At 43.0% G+C, this 18,921-nt stretch overlaps 1 protein-coding gene across 2 annotated transcripts in view; it reads left to right on the forward strand.

Annotated features, from left to right (window-relative positions):
• The first annotated feature begins 2,468 nt into the window (after positions 1 to 2,468).
• LOC144160520 (uncharacterized) overlaps positions 2,469 to 18,921 on the forward strand; it is a 79,676-nt gene continuing 63,223 nt past the window's right edge. For both annotated transcript variants that reach the window (XM_077691787.1, XM_077691788.1), the window contains exons 1-3: positions 2,469 to 2,639; positions 17,728 to 18,027; positions 18,115 to 18,177. In XM_077691787.1, the coding sequence (XP_077547913.1) occupies positions 2,582 to 2,639; positions 17,728 to 18,027; positions 18,115 to 18,177 (421 nt within the window). In that variant the 5' untranslated portion in view covers positions 2,469 to 2,581. The remainder of the gene's footprint in view (positions 2,640 to 17,727; positions 18,028 to 18,114; positions 18,178 to 18,921) is intronic.

Consider the following 18,921-nt stretch of genomic DNA (forward strand, 5'->3'; position numbering starts at 1 on the left):
GTGGGCAGGGCATGTAATGCGAAGGCAAGATAACGGTTGGTAATTGAGGGCAGCAGAGTGGATCTGTAGAGAAGGCAAGCGTGGCAAGAGGCGGCAGAAAGTTAGATGAGCAGATGAGATCGAGAAGTTTGGGGGATAAATTGGTGACAGTTGGCACAGAACCGGGGTAATTGGAGAATAACGGGAGAGGCCTTTGCCCTGCAGTGGGCGTAGAGAGGCTGGTGATGACGATGATGATTTATTTTGTAGCAAGCGAGGCTGCCTTGGGTTTCAAGGCAAAGCCTAGAAATATCGGGTACGCGGGATCTTGTAGAGCCGACCGGGTTATCCATGGGTTGCCGTATTCTATTACATCAAGCCGGAAGGTTGCCGTTCTCCACGTATTTGGCCGCTATAAGATGTTCAAGTGGGCACTATAATCAAACGTGTTTCGAACCTAAACTGTATATGGTTTGGATCCAGTAGGCTATCTCCGCAGACGTAGATCAAAATCTTTGCTCTTTGCTACCACCGACACCTCTTTCCGAAATTATAAAAATTCTGAAACGAGACGCTTATACAGCCAAAACTGTTCTGAACCACGTGCATGTAAACATTGTGTCTTAAGCATATTTGAGGCGCAACATCGACACATATATTATGCCAGTAGCCTTCTTTTATTGAAATTAGATTTACGCTTGATTTTCTGATAGCTCATAAAATACGTGGTGAAAGCAATATTTTGTCCCCAAAATACAAAAAATCTCGTATCTGAGCCTAGATGTTCCGGCGATAGTTCAAGTCCAACGGTAATAAAACGTTCCAATAAATAATGCGCGAGCAGTGGGACACGTGAAACAGATTTTTCCAAAGCTAACTCGTATTTGTCGTGGAAAGAGCGAGGCGGAATGGGGTTAGAATAAGAGGTCAGCCACAGGGAGAGGCATCTGCGTCATACAGGAGGAAAGAGTCTGTCATCTTTGAACGACTTTTGCATCAAAGTGACAACATACGCGGAGCATGTCGTTAGTTCTGAAGATGAAGAGCAGAAATAGTGCTCGGTGTAAGGAAAGCAACCCGGGGAAGCACCGGACACTCCAAAACGAACCATAGCTATATCTTTGCTGGTTTACATCTTCTGTGAGGAGTACATATGCCGTGAGTGCACCTGTGGTTGCGAATGGGACCTGGGTGCCGTATTGGTAAAACACTAGGCACAGTGATTGCAGGAGATAGCAATCCCTTTCTACATAAGAAACAGTAGTATAAGCATGCACTGCAGCGGGCAGTTGCCTTTTAATAGCGCCCGGCTAACGCGGTACGTGGCTACAGCATTGTCCTATTCAGCACAGTGCCGTGTTTTTCTTCGCGATACGCAGGAGTGTAAATCCCCGCGTATCGCAAAAACAAACACGGCACTGGGGACACAAAGTGCACATATTAGTGGGGACACTAACTGCACAAATTACTGGGGAAACACTGCCCCGGGGACACAAATTACAATACCTTTGATTTACGCAATGTGCGCCGAAATCGCAATCCACGGCGCATTTGTTTTGGTCTCTATTACAAAACACCAGCATATTTCATGAATCCAATCCACGGAATTCCTGTGGAGTTGACCAATGTCTTATCACAAAAAAGCAACGATGGGCTAGTGATGTTTAGCTAACGTTAAAGTGGTAAAATTGGAAATGCTAGGCAATACCTAAAGCAACAGGAAGCATGCAAAGAATGCGCTGTACCACGCTTGCAACCAGCGGTTCTAGAAAAAGAATCGTTTTGCACGCTTATGTAATTACTATATTACCCGCAGTATGCCGGCATTCAAAGGCTTCCTTATAATGTTATTCGGCCTACAGGAAAGGCACGGCTGCTCAAAGAAAATAGGGAGGATGTGAAGTGTTACACCACTATAGTGATTCAAAACCACCGTTTTTACATTCTGGTTTTGTTCCGGCTATGTTACGAAACAAGCTAATATTAGGCCTGTAAACCCATCGCTAATATTGTTTCTAATAGGTTTGTGTCGAAGTTTATGTTTTCAAAGCTTGGTACTACCTTGTCATAGTAATCAGTTTTCAATTTGGGTTCTCAGCTTCACAAAAGGAAACATATGTAAAAGCGCTAAAGTGTATGCGGTGTTTTGTTGAGGTAGTTCCTAATATGGCTCAGAATTACGCCAAAACTGTTGTTGAATATATTGTGTAGTGGCCAGAATTATGGGAAACTTCGCAAGTAAATGTTGGATATTTGGGAAGTTCTTTAGACTAAGCCAGAAAACCGCCATTGAAGTCTACGTGGTAGAGGAACCGATATAAGCCCTCACGCGCTAACCATACAATGACGTAACATGAACAAAAATGCATTGAATACGTCTTTTCTTAGCAAATCTCATTCGCTCTGGTAACTTCAGTCCGCTGTCAATTTGACGTCTTCTTGTCTCCGTCTGCTCTCATGGGCATTGTTCAATAAGCTTTTCAGATCGTCTTTGTATTGACGCTGGTTTTAAAACGTCTTTTTGTACGAAAACGGTCCGTTGGCTGCTTAGGAAGACATTGGGACTGGGCTCGCGTTTTGCGAAACCACGGAGCCAGAGGCAATGAAGAAACACCTGGATGTGCTCTTGGCGCTAGTGGCCCTTGCAGGCTTCGCAAACGGTAAGGGCCGCGCATCCTTGCAGGTGATTTGTTTGACGTTTGAACTTAAATTACAGTGAATAAAATTTTTCAACTTGTACCTAGTATTACCGAAAATTCACTAAACAAATTATATATTTCTTGGCCCAGTCTGCAAAGAAAGGCATGGCGATTACATTTACAACAAAGTTAGGAAAAGAAAGCATTTTGCTGATAGGTGGGAAATTATGGTGTCTTGATTCCTAGGATTCAGTACATGTGCGGAGAAAAAATGTTACAATTACTTATTCTTATCTAAATATATATTCATGCACACCCAAAATATATTTTGCAGCACAGTCTACAACCACCAATAATTGGCGTATTACGTTCAACTTTGTTGCAAGCTCAGTGTCTTTTTGCGTGCCTGTGAAGGTGTAATGACACCAATAGAAACCTATGTTGTAGGAAATCGCCTTGGAATATACAAACTCTGCGTAAACCGAGGTACAAACTTCCTTCGAGGGGCAGGTATGGCAAATATGCCCTGCACAAAAAGATATAAGTTCTGAGCAAGTTGGTAAACCTGGTGATGAGAATTTGTAATTGAATTTTCTTAACTATTGAAACTTACCTCGCGGGAAAGCTAGCAGAAAATTTAAATTCCCAGAAATGCAAAATATTTTGAGCCCAATTTGGTACCTTATAAAGGTGAAGTTTTCTCCCTACAATAGGTCTTGTGGGATCTATCAAGTCATGGTGGTTTGTTCGTAAAACTTCAGATATTTAAAAAGAAAACATAAAATATGCTACATTTTATCGAGCCTTATCCTTCGAACAAACGCCGGTAATACGTAATTCACATGTATATCACAAATGACAGAGAAATGCATAGCAGCAGTTCGGCACTGCAACTTTCTATCAGCCTACCAGAAAATTATGGCTGAGGCGTTACCCACAATTGGCCGTATTCATTCTAGCTTTGATATACGTATATTGACAAACTATGCCTTGCCTTCTTCGAATTCTATAGAATCACCCGAAGCCCTATTCTCTGTAATGGGCACGTCTGAACAGGAGGCGCTCTAGACGTACTGAAGGAAATGCAGCACCCTCGGTTAGAGCATGTGAGAAATATTTCTTCCAGGACTCGACTGCAGTATAAAATTATACTTTTTAAAACAATACATTGTTCTATGCAAGGTAATATTTGGTTCGTTGCTTCGTTTTGTTCAGAAACAGCGGTGAAATTATAGTGGGGTATATGTTGATACTCTGCCACCCAAACAGTTTAGACGAATATAGCGCACACATTTCATGTCAATATTTCAGATTCCTTTGCAACAATGATACTAGCAACAAGCCGATTTAGACGATTTCTTGAATTTAGGAGAAATAAGCTTTTCATGCGGTACGTGGAGTAAATATGAAAATAAATAGAAAATTCGGGTCATGTACGCAGTTATACAAAAAACTAATTCGGATTTCGAGAATGTGTGTAGCCTGACACGTTGTTGATTCAGTGGCGTATTGACATGAAGTAGGGGCAATATTCCTAGCCCACTTGCCTATAACAGAAAATGCGATTAAATCCTCTTCTCACGCCAGGAGTGTTACACTCCGGGACAATTGAAGCGTTATTCAGAAACCATGTAGCACCACGCCGTGTACCTCAGCTCATTTATCGCGAGCAAACGACTTCATTATTGCGATCATATTAAGCAGACAAGTTTATCGCAGGATGGTACCGAACAGCTGCATAGGATGAGGCGACATTCCCCACATCTCGTGAAAAAACTACCAATGCATGCACGCACGCAAGTCATATTTTATTGGGGTTTCCTAGAAGCAATATAGGATTTCAATAGTATTTTCGTGCCAAATTTACTTTTAAACTCAAAACTAATTGGTCGACGCGTATATCTGAAAATTCCTGCTGTAATTTCAGACATTTAGGCTCTTTTTTCAGTCTGCGCGAGCCAGTTCTCTAAAAAAACAAAGTGGTTAGTCATCACTGACACAATTGTTTTCCGAATAAAATTTACAATTCTGTTGCCAACAATATACTGCTACAAATAGATCGACCCTTTCTGACCAATGTACCGTTAAGGCACTACGTTGCGACAAAGCATCATGTTTTTTAAGAGAATCACGTATAAACATCTTAGGTACCCTAAACAAACTGCACCACACTACTTAGTACAAAAATTAGACACTCTAGGACTTCTTGTGTAGTTCTTAAAAATATTTGGCGTCGGATCGTTGAACGTGCCATCGTCATTCCGTGGTCGTTTTTGCGCCAATATTAATAGGAATGTTGCATGTTGCTACATTATGCGGTGCGAAATAGCTAAAAACACAGGACCCCGGAAATAAAAGTACACAAACACTGTATAAATTAGGCTGAAGGACACATCTTTTTGCCTTTGCGGATTTTCTAGGCTTTATGGTAAAAATGAAGCCATGCATAACCGTTCTTTTTAGGCATGTATCTAAGCTTAACCTCATATACTTGTAATGCTGAGCGTCATGGCGTGCCAAGCAGGGTCAAATTTATTGTATGTTATGGCATGGTTGCAGCTCGACGACATTAGAGCTGAAAAGATAAGGTTTTACAAACGTCCGACAAAAACATACCTGTGTTCGCACTGCTCGTTCCTCATCGGCTGGAGCATCGCCTGCCGTTTTTGGTTTCAGCTGATGCTGCATGATGGCGCTAGCAACGTCAAGCTGGCGCATACCCACGTTCGCTTGCCAAACAAACAGGATATTCAGGAGGAACTTAATTAATTACTCACCCAAAGAAATTTTGTAATTAGTTTTAATTGAAATACTTATCTAGTCCTCTATGCATTTCTCTTACACACGCTTTTCAGGCGAAGACCATAAGGGCTTCAGTAGGTCTATGGTTATTGAGCTACTGTCATGTAGTTGCCATGGGATGGGAAAGTGTGCTGCTCTTGCACTCTAAAGGCAATAGGTTTTATTCACATTTAAACCAAAATTTATCAGGTTTGCTGTTAAACTCAATGACTTCACGTCGTTCCTTGAGCGATCCAGATACAATGATTTTATTGTAAACAGAAGATTGAGTACATGTTTAGGATATACAAACGGAGGCCCTAAAGTCAGACTGCAACGAGACCATCTATAAGCATTGATATACATGATGCCACAAAGTACAGCAAAAAGGAAATTCTATGAAAAGAGTTTTTTAGCTTAAATTTTCCGAAAGTTACATTTTTATTCGCTAGATTATAGATGTTATGTACCATAAATGCGAGGCAACGTAAGTATAAATACATTACAAACACTCAGACACACATACCTACAAGAATAAACAACAAAACAACAATTATAAATTACTACTGCAAAACACAGAAAGAGTACAAACACTTTGATGAAGAATTGTAATAATAATTTTGAAGTGAAAATGAGCCGACCGTGGTGAGTTTAATTTGATTAACTTTTTTTACATTTACTGCTGATCGTATTACTGTCAATACAGCAAATATTACAAAAAGGTATAAATCTTGGCTGAGGGGATGATATTTCAGCGCACTTTTAAAATAATGCTGTGTTAGCAGTTCTTATTTTCTTAGAAAGTGGATACCAAATGGTAAATGCGAAAAAAATGGGCCATTTGCCTACCGTGATTAGTTCGAAATTTAGGCCGGGTTAAATTACCAATGGCCAAAAATTTCGTGAGGTTGTGATTGTAAAGAGATGGGGCGGGAGAAATGACCGGGGAAAGTGAGTTAATATTAGCTCACGTAATGGTTATTATAGAAGATACAATGACTATACTGGAGGGGATTCGCAACGCTGAAAATGCTACAAATTTCCAGTACAGGCTTGGCCTGAGTAATGTACGGATTCGATGTGATGATTCCAAGCGCTTGCTTTTGGGTTGTTTGGACCAATGGGAGATGGAAGTGGTATGCGTTGCTCAAGAACTGGTGAAGTACGCAATATGCGGGTGACCAAGGGAATAATAACGCGTGGTTGTTGTATCAGAACTGAAATATGGGGGGCTTTGCTAAATCCGCGCATACAATATGCCACTTTCTGTTTTTTTTGTAAGCATCAACAAGAGCATACTACCCGCCGCGGTGGCTCAGCGGCTAAGGCGTTGCGCTGCTGAGCACGAGGTCGCGGGTTCGATTCCCGGCCGCGGCGGCCGCTTTTCTGATGGAGGCGAAAAGCAAAAACGCCCGTGTTTACAAGATTTCGGCGCACGATAAAGATCCCCAGGTGGTCAAAATTAATCCGGAGCCCTCCACTACGGCGCGCCTCATCGCCTGCGTTGCGTCGACGCGTTATACCCTACAATCAATCAATCATCAACAAGAGCATACTTCAAGTTACGGTCTGACTTGTCAAGTTACAGTCTACACCTAGAAATGCTGAGCTGATGGTCGCGGTTGCAGGGTGCTGTGCAATGCAAATTGAAAGAATGGAAGTTGAGTTCGTTGATTACAGTTAAATGCAACCATTTTTTTTCAACGGATGAATTTGTAGCCTGCTGTGACGACACCAATTTACTACTTTATTCAAGCCAGTGTTTATTTTGTCAGTAAGGCCGTCATACGTTTGTCCGAAGTGACAATCGTGCGCCAGAGTACAAAAAGTATTTTAAGGAAGAAGGGCATTTTTGTAAATCATTCATGTATTAGGCATCGGGCTATTGGGGGGCCACTTTTTGGTCAGGCAGGGCACCGGGTTCTGACATGGCTGGTGAAATACTGCTTTCGATTATGCACGTGTTAAAGGAATTTTGAACAGACAAGGTTAAAATATTGGATGTAGCGTGCGAGTATTTTTTACGAGAAAGCTTTAGTGCGTTTCTCTGTGACGCATGCCAAGCAGCTCTAATGACGGCACGTGGGCAGGTACACAGAAATATACGTTTGACTAGTGTGGAAATTGCGTTCTGTAAAGGTTGCGGTAGTTGGCGTCCTCCACAACCCGGAAAAAAATAAGGCTACAGATTTGGATAGAAAAATCATATAAGAATTCAATAAAACAAACCGCCCATTGCGACCAGAGATATAACTTAAAACTGGCCATTGGAGTGTTCTTTTACAGGAAGCAAGCACACTTCCTATAATTTGGTGAACCACGCTAACTATTATCATGGTAACTTTACTCGCAAGAGTCCACTCTCAGACGAGCCTATTCCGAACTCCCTCCTTGCGGTTGCCAGTTTCCTTCCTCTCTGCTTTCCTTTCGGTGATGCGCCTCTGGCGTTGCGCTTGAACAGCTAGGTTTAAAAGCCGTCACACAAGAGAGGTGCGACAGCTTCTGTGGATATCTGTGGGTTCCCGCATTACTTCGTCAGTGTACGCCGACTCTAGCAGTTAGCCCGTCTTCTCAAGTCGCAAGTACAAAAAGACGATGGGTCTTACGAGGTTTTATGGGTGACGAATTTCAGAATACGTGAGAGGTAATGGCATGCAAGTTTGCCTGAACAATACGCTCCAGATGACTAATAATAATATTATTATTATTATTATTATTATTATTTTTTTTTTTCAAGATGGCGCCTAGCAAGGATTGTTGTGTTCTTTGCTCTTGCGTTTTTTATGGCAAACAAAAGTTTTTCCGCTGCATTGCCTGTAAAAAACGTGTGCACGCGAAGTGTGTTGTGTGGCCGGACGCTGAGCTTCAACTCCTGAGATCTGGCGCTCGGCCGTTCAAATGCAACATCTGTCAAACGGTTGAGGTGGCGGCTAGGCCTAGTGGAGCCAGCGACGACTTCGGCGCGCCCGCAAGCAGGGCTTCTTCCCCCTGCTCCCTTCGTCAAGGCTCACCGACCGTCGTCAAGAAGGCCCCGGCGCCCCCGCTCCAACCGGGTGACCTTGGTGCCGAACCTGCCGGTCTTCGCGCGCTCCTCGTTGACGCGCTGAAGGGAATTTCCTTTCTCAGCGACCAAGTGGCCGGGCTTCGCGAGGACAACGACCTTCTGCGCCGGGAAAACGCGCGGGCTTTTGCCTGCCTCCGTCAGGAGAGGGAGGGAGACCGCGCCCATTATGCGAAGTTGGTCACTTCCCTGCGTGCAGAGGTTTGCTCCTTGCGAGCTGAATTGCTTCGCCGTCCCGCTGCTTTGCAGAATGGAATGCGCGGCAGCTCGGGGAAGCCTTCTTTCGTCCAAGCTGTTAACAATGAAGTGCCATCCTCGTCGGCTACGTCGGCTCCGCTGCAGGCGGTGTCTCCGGCGTCTCCTACACTGCACCCAACTCCGTCCACCCCTTTCCCAGTGCTTTCCGTGTCTGTGCCTGACTGTCACCCTCCCAGTTTTGAGAAGAAGCGCCGAAGCCGGGCATGTGTGGGTGCGTCAGACACATCTGGACTGGTCGTCGTTTCGCAGCCGAAGCGCCCCAAAGCTATGTTTGTTTCCAAGCTTTCTCCGACCACCACCCCTGCCAGTCTCAATGCTCACCTGTCCACTTTAGGTGTCTCGCCCTTGAGCTGCCGACGACTGAAGACTAAATTCGACACCTATGCATCCTTTTATATTTCCTTGAATGAAGAGTGTTTCGAGCGCCTAAATGACCCCGCTGTTTGGCCGAAAGACTGCCTCTTTAAGGAGTTTCGAGGCATGTTTCGCGAAGGCATGCTTCACAGCTCTGAGCGCATCACGTAAGAAAAACAACCATGACTAGTTTAGATGTTTTTTATCAGAATGTGCGAGGTCTTCGAACTAAGGCGACTGAATTTTTTGGTAACGTTCTGGCTTCTTGCTTTCCTTTAATAGCTATATCTGAAACTTGGTTGTGCCCCGATATCTTATCCAGTGATTATTTTCCTCAAAATTACCATGTATATCGTAATGATCGTGCTTTAACGGGATGCAAACAAAAAGGGGGCGGGGTCCTTCTCGCCGTTGACAAATCTCTCCCGTGTGTGCTACGTAGCGATATTGATAACGCCGATGAGTCTTTATGGGTCGAAATTCATTTCTCTAAAACTGAAAAACTTCTAGTTGGTGTTTTTTACATTCCTCCTGATGTAGCTCCTGAGGCGTTCAATAAGTTAATCTCCTCCATTGAACAGGTGCTTATCACTCATGGCAACCGCAAAGTCCTCCTGCTTGGAGATTTTAATGCTCCTGGCGTGGAGTGGAGCCAGCTAACTTGTTCCCACTACAACCACCACATTGAACAGAAGGGTAATAGGCTACTAGATTTTTTGGCTTTCACTTCTATGGCACAGTGTAATCGCATAAAAAATTGCAGTGGAAATATTCTGGACCTGTGCTTTTCGAACTTTGATGGCGTTAGTGTGTTGCACTCTGATTGTTCTTTAGTAATACCGGACAGATTTCATCCTCCTCTTTCTATTTCCTGTTGCCTCCCTTCATTGCTCCACCGTTCCGTAAATTCCAACGACACGCAACCTCATTACGCTTTCGCCAGGGGAGATTATGCTGGGCTGTATGGCTACTTTTCCGCTGCCCCTTGGTCGACCGTCATTGACCACACTGATGTCAATGAACAAGTCGACCGTTTCACAGAGATTGTGCTTTCGGGTATGAAGGAATACATCCCGCAATATTTACCGAGGAGGTTCAGGTTTCCACACTGGTTTTCTTCTGAATTGCGGGATGCCCTGAAACTCAAGGAACGTGCGCACAGAAAGATGAAGCGCTCTGGTGCCAACCAGTTTGCTCAGGAATTCCGGCGCCTACGTGCCCTATGTAAAATATTGCACAAACGTGATCATACTTCGTACCTGGCGTCGGTAGAAACTCAAGCAACTCACCAACCTGGAGCCTTCTGGAAATACATTAATTCTAGATCTAGTACAACTAAAGATTCTATTCGTCTTCTAGACTCCAACGGAGATGAGGTTGTCAAGGTGGCCGACTGCTTTGCTCGTCAATTTTCTTCTGTTTTTGGGATTAGCGGTGGTAGTGACAACAGCAGCGCCCCTTGTCACCAGGGCGAGAACTCCAGTTGTTTACAACTGGACGAGAACATCATTCGGACCAGCATCAAGCGGCTCAAGCCCTCGCTTTCTTGTGGGCCAGATGGTATTCCTGCTGCAATCCTAAAAACATATGCAAATATATTCGTTCCTGTGTTCACTTCAATATTTAATAACTGTCTCCGGTTGGGAACGTTTCCTCGCTCATGGAAAATCTCTCGCGTATTCCCTGTTTTCAAGTCAGGCCTAAAAACTGATGCTATAAACTATAGGCCTGTCTCGCTGCTTTGTTCTGCCTCTAAAATTTTCGAGTTATCTCTTCATACGGTCTTGTCTTTCTCATTTAAACATGTCCTCATTCCTAATCAACATGGATTTATGCGTGGTCGTTCAACTTCCACGAACCTTGTATGCTTCATGGAGCAGGCTGTCCCAGCAATCGTTGGTAGAAGCCAACTGGATGTGGTCTACTGTGACATGAGCAAAGCCTTTGATGTTGTCAACCACTCGTTATTGCTTGCAAAGCTCACTCTGTTAGATGTACACGCTTCGTTGGTGGGTCTTATACGTTGTTATCTCAAGGAGCGATATTGCTATGTAAGTGTTAACGGTCAAACATCATTTAGGTACAAAGCAACCAGTGGTGTACCCCAAGGCTCCGTTCTGGGTCCCCTTCTTTTTTCCATTTTCATTAACGATGTTGCTTCTGCCATTCAAAATTCTTCTTTTTTGTTGTACGCTGATGATATAAAAATCTTTAGAGAAGTGCGTAGTGTTCAGGACTGTAATTCTCTTCAGGTTGATATAGCGTCATTCCATCGTTGGTGCACCAAAAACGACCTTATCTTGAACCCTTCAAAAACTAAAGTTGTCTCCTATAGTAGAAAAACTCAACAGCTGCAATACTCTTATAAAATTGCAAGCACTGCATAGCCGAGGGTGACTGAAATTCGAGACTTGGGAGTACTATTTGATACTTTTCTGACTTTCTCTTCCCACATTGCACAAATTACCCGTCGGTCTCTTCGTTGTCTGGGTGCTGTTTGCAGGTATTCTAGAGAGTTTAAAGGTCCGCTTCCTTTCTTAAAGTTGTATTCGGCTCTCTGCTTACCTCTTCTTGAATACGGGTCTGTTGTCTGGAATGGAACTTGCAAGTCCAATAGTGACCGTATCGAAAGGGTTCAAAATAAGTTCCTTTCTATCTTTAAGCACCGCTTCCGTCATGTGCAAGACGACGCAAACGGCATCATGTCTCTTCTGAAAAGCATTCCTTCCCTTCGGTGTCGACGAATGCGAGCTGATATTATCTTTCTCTATAAACTTATTCATGGTAATATTTTGTGTGACGAGTTGGTTACACTTATCAATGTCAATTTGCCAAATAAACTTTTCAGAAAATTTCCAGCTTTCAGACCAGTTGCTTTAAATAGCCGACGCTCGTCCATCTGCCGAATACAATGTGCATATAATGAATATTCCCTTCGGCTTGATATATTCCAGAGCTCCTTTACTTTGTTCTCTAATGAGTTGAAAACTGTTGTAGCTTAAGTCCTTTATGTCATTCCAAATTTATATACCCTATGTATTATGTGCAAACTGTTCTTGCTTGCTTTTCACTTTTTCTTGTTTTGTGTTGCTTGAATATTTGTACGTTTTAGTGTCAGTGTTGGTAATGCTGAAGCTTTTCCCCCCCCTTTTTTTTTTTTTGGAACTTCCTAATATGTTGTTAGAAAACCTTGGTTACATACGTATACTCTATGTCATGTTGATTCAATATTTGCTTGTATAGTTCCTATTTTTCACATCTACTGAACGTTTCGCTGGCCGAGTGGCATGGCTTGCAACACTAAGCCTGCCTTTTCTTTTTTGACTTTCTGTTCTTTTTTTTTCCTTTTTGCTTTCTAAGATTTCTGTAACTATTTTTATTTTATTGTTTATGTCATACATATAGTTTTTGTGTGTTATCTTGTCTTAATTGTAGTGTTTTTTTTTTGTATGGTGTACCAGTACCAAGACCCTAGGGTTGTTCCTGGGCACCGAAAATAAAGGTTGATTGATTGATTGATTGATTGATTGATTATTATTATTGGAAACTATTATAAAAATATCTTTCCGGCCATTTCGCTTTTTGCTGTTCCTGCGCTTTCACTGCTACCGTCATTGGTTCGCTTCGCCCTTGCACGCCCAATGCGGCTGCGTTAGCGTTGCGACATACTGTGGTATACTGCTGTGAGCGCCCGGTATGGTGATTCCTATTAGATGCTTACAGGTGTCAAAAATGCATTGCGTGCATGAGAGCAGAGGAAAACATCTGAGGTACAACTTCGCGTATAATAAAGACAACGTACGAGTGAGGTTTGTCACTGAATGGCAACTTAAGTGAAGCTTGACTACAGAAGTCCCAAGCTGCATGTACCAATCAGTGATCGCGGTGCCGGGATTGACAGGATACCCACCCGTTCCATTTGGTGGAGCAATAGGGTCGAGTTTTTTGTATAGTGAAGTCTGCCTTCGCGTGCAAATGTGCCGTGTTTGTAAATGTGTTGTTTTGAATATATTTTTGGTAAGTCACCAGTTACACAAAGCGCTATTACCATGTGCTAAAAAATTTGCGAACAATTACAAGGTTACGTAATGCAAAAATGAACTGCCCTTCTCTTCCTGATATTGCGATACATTTAGCATAGAAACGTTCAGACATGCATGCATGTCCCTCACAAAATACTCTATTTTCGAAGCAAGTGTGGATTCTGTAGTGAGCAACGTTGACCCTCAGCTACAGTACCGCGCTTAGCAGCAGCGGTAGACAAAGCGCTTGCACGGGTTGCGCTAGTCTTTGTTTTGAAAAGAGCCGTGCTAACTATTGTTCCAGAACTGACTTTGACAGAGCAACGGGCTTGACAAGCTGCGCTGTAAACGAAAAAACGACGTTAAATTGCCTGTGGTCCTCAGAGTGTTATCTGGAGGTTTCATAGTTAATTGCTACATATCACTGAAACATGCACCAGAAGCTACAATGCGAGGCACTCGTAAAACGTGGATGCCAGACTTCCCTGCGCAGAAACGTACTCTACATTGAAGATTTCAAATAAAATCTGGTCTTTTGAAACATGTCCATCAGTTCAAGTTGTTGATCAATTTGATTTCGCGCTACGAACGACTAGCCTCATAGTTAGTTCAGTTGGTAGAGCAACTGCTCTAATTAGGTGGTGGTTTCGCGTTCGAAGCCTAGACCACGACGAATTTTTCTTCAAGTGCAAAGTTTCTGAGAGAGCTGTCCAGCTTCCCTTTGTAGCCGTATGGCTGGATTGATGTGGATGTCACATTTCACTTTGCAGAAACTTACTACACCTTGGAATTCCCCCTAAAATCTGGTCACTCCCCATCAAACGTCTTGTTTTGCAACGCATGTAATTCAGTTTTGAGGAAGTAATTTTTTTGCGAAATGACGTTTCAGTTACGGTTGATCAACTGACAACACAGTTTTAATGTAGCCGCCGGTACGGTATCCGTTGGAAACAAGCAGGTATAATCAAGGTGTTCAAAAGCGGAAGCATTTGCTCTTACTTTCAGTTGCATGAGCAATAAAACTTACCACTTAGACATACGTGACGCCAATATTTCATACGCGAATATTTCTTGCCGAATACCCAGCTTTGTCCTAGGGAAGTTACCCACACCAACCGCCGAACCACACAGGTGACTTCAGCAAATGCAACGACGATTTTTCTTCTGTGGTTGGACTGACTAACGAGTGCAAGTAATTGCATATGTGTTTTCTTTTAGCGTCCTACGAGTATTTATTTTCTCATTGATCAGGTTAGGCGCTGTCGGTAAATATGTAAGCAGGCAGGAATTTTTCAAATTAGGAGGTCTGATTTCTGATCACTAAGCGTCACTGTATCATTGACTATACAGTCAAAGCGTGGTTTAAGGAAACCCGATCTCGCAAGATACGGCTGAATGCTTTTATGAACTCGAATAACGAAATAAATTCCGCGTCAATTTTGATTTAACGAAGTATTTCGAGAAACAGACATGTTAAAAATACAGCAATTTTGATTAGTTGAGTGTTTGATTTTATTTCTTGGCAAAACCAAGGGGAGGCTGAGGCTAAAGGCGAACGTGGCCTGACAAAGGCCTCAGCCTCCCATTTACTGCGTACGTAATAACACGGATGTTCAAAAATTTAAGCATAATAGCACATTCGTAATAGAGAAATAGCACAAATCAAAGTCATTAATACATCTCCTATGTATTATACAAAGCATAGGCCTAAAATTCACGGAAGGATCCCAGTGTACACACAAACGCAGTAATTCGTACGCATTAACTTTCATTAGTTACACTACTATGTCACAATTACGTATATATGTTTTCTAGTTTGTAATTGTTTTGGATTGCTAGCTTTAGGGGAGATTATGGAAAATTTCGAATGCGTTTCGTCAGAACGCCACGAAGATTGTTACTTCAAGCAAGAACACAAAACGAGGAGTCTAATGTTGTTTTTTTGCTGAGCTCTACGAGTTAAACTCGGCAGTCTCGTGTCCGCAGACCACAGCGTGCCGGTGAGCACGCTTGCCACGATCTAGAATGGAAAGGATTTCATCATCCTTTCCAATTCGTCTGGAATTGCGTTGAATAAAAGTGACGTCAACAACACCACGCAGGGAAGCTGTAGGAAGCCCTTTTACGTTGTTCAAGGATATGAATCCAACAGCGTTCAGCTGAGTGTGGAAAGGGCAAAACAAAACGCGCTGTGTTTTGCGGGTATGCTGTTGTGCGACGACAATTTATTAGCGCATTGCTAAATTGTCGACAGGATAACGCAGCGGCATCCGGAATCACGATGTTCTGGTAGCGTCTTGGATGCGCCTCTCTTGAGACAACGAAGAGAGAGAATCAAGTGATTGTAAAATCATAGGCCCAAATTTACAAAATTCTAGATATAACAAAATTATCCGCGGTTCCCGGTGGCTATGTTAAATGGCGTTTCAACTTCACTGTAGCAACCCAGTCAAAGAAGCATCATATCATCCGCTGCTATTGTCTTCGCGCCAGCCATCCACCCCTACATTACAATGGGTATGAATTAACAAATCTAGAGCTACTGTTCAGTTTACGTAAACCTCTACGCTCCTAATTTTTGCGCACCTATTTTGACGGCGGGGATTGAGGCTATAACTTACACTTCCATAAGTAGGCTTGTTTTCGTAATGTGGTTGGATGCAGAAGTTTACATTGGTGTAAACAGGTAAATCTTATGCACCACCAACACACCCCAAAACGGGTCTAATACTATCCCAAGAATGTTATACTTTAAAGCTCACATGGAAGTTTTTGGTGTTAACATTGTAACCAGCCATAAACATGTATGAATAATGTGTTGATGTGATGTATGTGATGTATGTGATGTATGTGTTGACCGCATTCGAACTCAGTGCATTCCGGGAAAACGGCGAATGAAGTCATTAGGGTTGGCTATGTTGCTTATTTAGCCTTTTCTATCAAAAGCGATGTAAACTATGTAACTTTTTTTACAACTTTACCTAGAGATAGAAAACAAAGCACATTTTTTGGCATTCTTAGTGAGAGATAACCTAATAAAACAGACGTTACCGTTAAAACAATAGATTGCAGTTTGTGAGTTCAAAAAATCTCGATTCATTTCCTATTTAAGACAGCACGTAAGAAGACCATCCAATACGTCTTTTCGTGTAATTCGCTGCGTCATAAACCTTTTTTATATGTGATGCGGCATAAAGGTATGCTTAGAACTTTTACTGGTTCTCTCTTGGTGACTACCCCCCGCCCTCTGGTCTACCACGAGGGCGTCAGGTGTTCCTCAACCGGACGCGGTCGGGGTACGCTTATACAGACGACGTGGTTCCTCGATTGCGGAAGTACGCACCCCAACCTACAACCCATCGATGTAGGGTGGTTCCGCTCTCTAAGCGTGGTTCCGCTGCTGCGTTTCCTAGACCAGCCCAATGCTTCGCCTGCAAAAAAGACGTGACCCCCAGAGTCCGCCATCTCTTTTGGAACTGCGGTGTCTAGATCAGCTTGGCGCAAAATGTCGTCCTAGCTGCGCCCTCTCCTATGAAGACTGGATCAGGCCACGTGACCAACACCAAGCTACGTTGGCCGCGTTGTGGCACTTAGGTGGTGAGGCAGCCATTGCCGGGCAATATTGACACTCTGCTTTAACCCTGTGGGCTCGAGCCACCCAAATAAAAATATTTGTCTGTCTGTCTGTCACTCGGTAACTTCAGCTATGTATTCTTTCGAAGTAACTATGGAAATGTTAACGCCACGAGAAACCGCAATGCGCTCCAAAACAAAAGACACAGAAGTAGGGAACTGCTTCGGTGAATTTCGTTCCTCCCGTACAGAGTAGAGCGAATGGAAATGTTTTTTTAGCATAAAAAGTACCACAAAAACATGTCTCAGCTATTCCGGTTTCATCCGATTTTTTGTGCTCTTTCGTGGTAGCTATCTGTCAGAGCGTTACCGCCTACCATTATGAGAGAATTACAAATTCCATTTAATTTTACGTATCTCCCAGTTTCAGAGTTCTTTTTGGTCAACGAGATGTATTCACATTGGCTACCAGTTAGACAGGACGATGGGTGCAATGATATTACAGATGTTTTGTGGGACAGCAGCGTACCCTGTCCAAAACGGGATCTAGCCACCATACTGCAGCATTCGGCTGCAATCTGTTATGACAGCAAAGCGTTTTTCCTGCACTGGACACAAATTGGCCGCTGACTAAGTATAATACTACAAAAATAATTAGAATGTATGCGGAGTACTCGATGTACATTTCCCAAATTGTTACACGTTCTAAATGACTTATAAAGACGACTTTCGAATTCCATGCGCAGTGTAAAGGAAATAATAAACTTCCTTCCCTTTAAACTCCAATGCGTTCATTTTTAACTCTGAATAATATATAAGCGGGCAGCAATTTTTCACAAAAAATGAACTACAACATACAGTACACCTACAGCAAAATAAGGCAATACGCCAGCAAGTTGAAGCTGCAGGCTCTTTAACTTCAAGCTTGCAAAAATGCAAGTGATGGTCGAGTAATAAATGTTTGCACCTGCTTTCATTCCTATCCGCAAAATAGAATGCATTATTGTAAAGTTAGTTTTAAATTGTACTAAGAAATGTTTGCGTTTTTTTTCTTCGACAGCATCCGGCGTTGTTGGAACATTTGGACAACAACAACTGCCACTGCCACAAACACAACAAGTTCAACAATCCCAACAGCCACTAATGCCGCCACCACTACCACCACCACAATCACCCCAACTACAACCGACGCTGCAACAGCCGCAACCACAACTACAAGGACCACAACTAGTACAACCATCATTACAACAGCAACAACCGCCACCCAATACAGGCCGGCAAGGATTTCAAGAAGGATTTGGCCGAGGTTCTCAAGGAGGTTTCGGCCGTGCCTATGGTGAAGGTCCAGGTACACGTCAAGGTATGAGTCTTGATGGATCAAGAGTGGGCTCAGGTCTCGGAGTTAATAATCCGAGTACGAACAGTATAGTGAGTGGCACTACTGCAGGTGGTGCTGCGTCTGGCTCCTTCAGTGGTGGCAATGGTGGTGGCCCAATGGGCCCTGGTTCAGGTGAGTAAAACGTTCGCGGTGCGAATGCATGATCCGTCGCATAGTTACTTAACACAGATGGGGAACTTCAGGTGTCCGTTAGCATTGAAAGCTTATGCAGTACGGGTTTTATAATAAAGCTTGAAAACTTACGCCTAGTAATACATGTGTATTATAGGGCTCTAAAATATCAATGAACTCATACTTCTCGCAAACTTTAACATAGGACGAAGAAGGAACAGACGAAACCCATGGTAGTGCGTTGCGCCTTTTCCTTCTTCATACTGTGTTAAAGACCGCTAGATGTATGAGTTCATTAGTCAGTAGCTAACTCGCACAACTCTCCACTTTAATTGTCAAAAATGTCACTTTTGTGCGTCATCACTGTCGGTGTTACCCCGTGATGCAACAATTTACCTGAATCTAGATTTGTCTTCTCATGTCAATCTCGTAGTCCAATAAACATTCATCTGTAAAGCAGCTGGAGTGTAGCATTATATTAATGAGATTTTTAACTATCTGCAAACGTACCCAAAAAATAAGCGCCCTTAGAAATTCAGAACTAAAATTTTGCTGAGAGCAGCTGTGAAGGAGGTGGGCTGGATGTTTTCTTATACAAACAAATTTGTTTGAAGGTATACGAAACTTTTTAGATGTCTGGCAACAATCAAACTATTGTGCAGAAAATCACATACCAGTCTCCTTAAAGGGACACTGAAGTAAATTTGTCAAGCTCCCGGTTTTGCTTGCACTGCGTAGGCTGGC

This window comes from Haemaphysalis longicornis, unplaced genomic scaffold, assembly GCF_048455015.1.
Source record: "Haemaphysalis longicornis isolate Haplotype H1 unplaced genomic scaffold, Haemaphysalis longicornis Haplotype H1 scaffold_101, whole genome shotgun sequence".
Lineage (NCBI taxonomy): Eukaryota > Metazoa > Arthropoda > Arachnida > Ixodida > Ixodidae > Haemaphysalis > Haemaphysalis longicornis.